Source organism: Malus domestica, chromosome 15 (assembly GCF_042453785.1).
Source record: "Malus domestica chromosome 15, GDT2T_hap1".
In the NCBI taxonomy this organism is placed as follows: domain Eukaryota; kingdom Viridiplantae; phylum Streptophyta; class Magnoliopsida; order Rosales; family Rosaceae; genus Malus; species Malus domestica.
The window spans coordinates 45,310,105-45,314,434 of record NC_091675.1 but is presented as its reverse complement, the minus strand read 5'-3'; the positions used below and the strand labels follow the sequence as shown (position 1 = coordinate 45,314,434).

Genomic DNA, 4,330 nt, shown 5'->3' with positions numbered 1-4,330 from the left:
AAATAAATGAAAAGTAAATGGTTCAATCCCAGTATACCCGTACCATGCAAATCATTTTTCGCAAAAATAATGATGGTTGCATGCGTGTGGAAAGTTGACTCCAAGTATATAACTGCCGTGATTGTTGTTTGTTTTTCTCTGCAAATGTACTTGGCTTGGAGACGAAAATACTTGCTTAAATTTCTTTTATCATATATATAATGGGAAAAAACAAATTTTACATTATATGACCAAATGATAAAAAAAAGTGACTATGGGACAAAATTATAACCTTTAGACATCTGAATTAAATTCGAATTCCTCAATTGTACAAAATTTCTTGTGCTTACATCCATGTATTCAAGTTTCACTTTTAAGTCCTTATTTTTAGAAGTAAACTCTACATTGAGAATGTGAAGCATTGTGTTACAGTACTATGTAATGTCATGGGTTTTTTTTTGTTTTAGTTTGGATGCTATTTGGCCGATTACTTATTGTTGTTATGATAGTGATCGGAATTGGTAACATTCAAATGAGAAACCAATTACTTAATTCATCTGCCAATGTACCCTAAAGGACTAGGGAAATACTGCTTTATTAGCGTTTGGTCCTAATGCATATTTAATTGCGGTTTGAAAGTTTATTATTTGTTTAATTGTGAAAGTCGGTTTTCAGTTTGAAAAACACAACTGGAAGAGTGTACTCGTATTGCATCATGATTAATTAAACAATGGCCATGCAAATACATGTGGTTGATAGAACAAATAGACCGCAAGACAATGAGAGATCTTGAGAGGGGCCATTATATACAATTTCCAAAATTAATTATCCATAATTAATAATCACTTAACAATAAATTAAACTTCATATTTCAATCCACCCTTGACAAAATTTTGGGGTGGGTTTCAGTCAATTGTGCGCTCCCCATCCTCTACTGGTCGACCTAGCTAGTTACTTTTGCTGGTTTGACAATCTTTTCCATTTCACCAAACGCCGCAAAAAATCCTTAACCTGTAAAAGTAATGCAATAATATGAAACTTTATGGTTAAAACCAAAGAAAATATAAGATATATATATATATATATATATATCGAATAGCATAAATTCCATTGAATAATATTGTTCTTACCTCTGCTGGTTCTTGTAAAGTGTAAGACGCATTTGTTTCTTTTGGAACTTTAGAAACTAGAATACCAAATCCTTGTCCTCTATCGCGTAGCACCTGATCATTTTTAGGATGTGAAAATATGTCAAAGACTTGTAAGAAAATATCGATACTGTTAGCAAATTAAAGAAATGTAGGGAGGCATTTCATACCTTGAAGGCGTCCTCGTCTGTTCGATCATCTCCAATATAGACTGGTAGTACTTCGTTTGAGTTCGCATATCCTAAAGATACAATAATTCAACATCTTCAGAAAAATTATTTAACTAACATATATGATTTTGTTAATCAGGAATAGTCCCTGACACGTGCATAGATACTTGTGAACATTAATTAATGTGAGTTCTATTTTAGGAATTGCAACATTCAGACTGACTCACGGTAACATTTCTTCAAATACAAATCATAGACTTTAGAAGAAAATATTTGACTCCAAGACTCACCTAATGACTCTAGCAGGAATTCTAGAGCTTTGCCTTTGTCCCATTTGATGGTTGGGCGGATCTCTAATACCTGTTTAAAACCGCATACCACTGTTAGGCATGCAGTTGCTAATGTACAAAATATAACCATGGCCATGCAAAAAATTCACTGAAAATTTTAAAGATATTGACATGATGAGTTACCTTCCTCCCTTGAGTCAACCTGAGCTTCGGATACTCATTGAGAACAAGTCTAACTTGCTCTGCTAAAGCTGCCCAACTCTGCCAAATTAACAAAAATACAAAAGAAAAAAATAATTGTTATTCTAAAAAATTGTGTTATTTATCCGATTACATGACTAAAACATGATAAAATTAAGAAAAATAAATGAAAACTAATAGGTGGGACTTGTTTGCTTACCTTCTCATCAACACAACGGAAGTGTACAGATAAACAAAACTTATTATCTTCCACCCTAGCTCCTGAGATGGATCTGGTTTTCTCCAATAAAATTTTGTACACCTATTAAAAGATTTACACAAATTTAATTAGTCCTCCCAACACACTTTTGAATATTCTCAATTTTCTTGCTCTTAAAATTGATATCAGTGAACTAACCTCATCAATCATTGGTACAAACTCACTGGCCGGTTGGAAGAGAACTGCTTGATTACCCTAAATAATCCAACCATGCAAAATATTATATAAGTCATAACAAAAAGTGATACAGTAATGAAATAATACAAAGATAAAGAACTTTTTATTGTGGTATCACACTAGAGCTCACATTCTTATATTTGCTACTTTTGGATGGTCCCTTGATGTCCATCCCATGGCTGCCTGCATAATAAAGCTCTCCTAATTTTACAAAGCTGTAAACCTGCAAATTTATCAGAAACAAAATTACCACTATTTATATAATTCCACTAATCATGAAGTAGAAGAAGAAAAACAAAAAGAAACAAAATTACCACTATTTATATTTCTTTGTATTGAAAGAAAAACTGTACCTTGTCCCTGCACCTCCCGCTAACTATTGCTGTAGGAAAGTATCCAGCAGCGGCCTTCACTGCCCTTCTCATCTGACCAAAATTACCATAGTAATTCAGAATCTAAGAAAGGCATATACACATACATATACGTATATATGGATATGGTGTACTGTATAAATATGTATTTTCTGAAGAAAGTTGAGCAGAATTAGATATGAGAAAGAATAAACCTCATTGGACATGAAAGCACGATCTGGGTCTTCCACAATTGGGGAGAGGGTGCCATCGTAGTCAAGAAACATTACAATCTGCTTGCCCTTCGAAGCATTTGTTATCTGCTCGAACATACTCATAGCTGATGGATGGCGACTCTATATATTTAACCCGAAAAAAAAAAAAGATTACTCTAAATTTAATATTAAAACACCCATAATGATTGATTTAAGTTATTGTTTAGGGCAATGCTTACACTCCAAGAGTTATTATCCACGGTTTCAGAAAGAGACTGAGGAGTGGCAGCGGATTTGACACGAGGCGGAGAAGAAGCTCTCAAGGAGTCAACCCAAGCATTGACTCGGGCTGCTCCCCCTTCTGTGTCAACATTCAAAACCTTGATGTTCATGGGAATGGTGAAGCATCCTCCTCCTCTTCCTGCCTCAGTTATCGGTTTTGGCACCGATTGTGAAAACATATTCTGCTTTGCAGCAACCGTGACTGTAATAGCCACGCCTTTGGCATCAGAAACAACCACATTTTGGTTGGTCATTTTTCTGCCTGCACACACAAGAAAACACCACAAACTTTCACACTCTAAATACATCAAAGCATGCAAAATTTGTTCAATGGGTTGAAACGAGAAAACCCATTTGAAGGATTGTGATTATACCTCGAAGGTTTCGAAGAAATTGAGGAAGAGAAAAAACAGAGGAAGAGAAGAACAGAGGAGGTTTGTGGGTTGTTTGGGGGATGATGAAACAGAAGGCAGGGAGGGAGGGTTTAAATAGAAACAAAAAACCTGAGGGAAAGAGAGAAGAAGTCGAGAATCGAACCACACGCGCAGTCGAGTCGGCTGCTCGCTCGCTCACAAGTATTTTCAAACGGGGTCTTGTCAATTTAGGGCAAAAGTAATGCTAAGTAGACTAAAATTTTAAAATAAATGATGTATTACTAATAGAAAATAAGTACATTAATCAATGCTTAAATAATAATTCAATTAACAATAACTACATCATTTAGTTTACAAGATTTAGTTTTAATCTCTTTAGCATTACCATCAATTTATAATAGTGATTCTACAGCACAAGGCCACGAAATTATCACTCTTGTTCTTGCCTGTACTTTTCGGCCTCAATATTGTAATAGAATAGGGAGGGACGTATCACTGTGACCCCAATGCACCCAACAATAACACCCTTCAGACCTTGTCAATAATTGGTCAACCAAAAGAAAAAAAGAAAATAGTCATAATATGTTAACTACGAAATCGACAAATTGAGAAGATTTTCGGACACATTTTTTTTATCCATATACTCACCTTTGATCATTTATGATATTTGAATTGGATAAACCAGAGTGAAATGAAGAGACAAAAATAAACACAGGTATACAAAAGAAGAAAAGAATGTGCGTGAATCAATTCTCTCATTAATTTTCATAAGATACTAAATAAAACAACTAAAATTATTGAGTTGTAGTCATAGTGTTTATTTGATACGTTGCCCAAAGATTTGCTGCTTTAATATTTTTACGGACCACCTAACTAATTATTTAG

General features: G+C 34.4%; 1 protein-coding gene across 1 annotated transcript; it reads right to left on the bottom strand.

Moving 5' to 3' along the window:
- Positions 1–669: 669 nt before the first annotated feature.
- Positions 670–3,592, bottom strand: LOC103438567 (probable trehalose-phosphate phosphatase D). The gene is made up of 12 exons (XM_008377196.4): positions 3,446–3,592; positions 3,029–3,333; positions 2,790–2,930; positions 2,578–2,649; positions 2,355–2,447; positions 2,186–2,242; positions 1,988–2,089; positions 1,771–1,848; positions 1,588–1,657; positions 1,298–1,368; positions 1,110–1,202; positions 670–990 (listed from the first exon to the last, which is right to left on the bottom strand). The coding sequence occupies exons 2-12, from the start codon at positions 3,323–3,325 to the stop codon at positions 931–933; spliced, it is 1,134 nt and encodes a 377-aa protein (XP_008375418.2). The 5' UTR covers positions 3,326–3,333; positions 3,446–3,592; the 3' UTR covers positions 670–930.
- Positions 3,593–4,330: the final 738 nt, after the last annotated feature.

Excerpts from the sequence above, each read along its gene's own strand:
- LOC103438567 (XM_008377196.4), bottom strand. The coding sequence starts at position 3,325 with ATGACCAACCAAAATGTGGTTGTTTCTGATGCCAAAGGCGTGGCTATT. Across the intron at positions 2,650-2,789 it reads GTGCTTTCATGTCCAATGAG|ATGAGAAGGGCAGTGAAGGC; the intron begins GTTTATTCTTTC and ends AATTTTGGTCAG. Across the intron at positions 2,448-2,577 it reads GCGGGAGGTGCAGGGACAAG|GTTTACAGCTTTGTAAAATT; the intron begins GTACAGTTTTTC and ends ATAAATTTGCAG.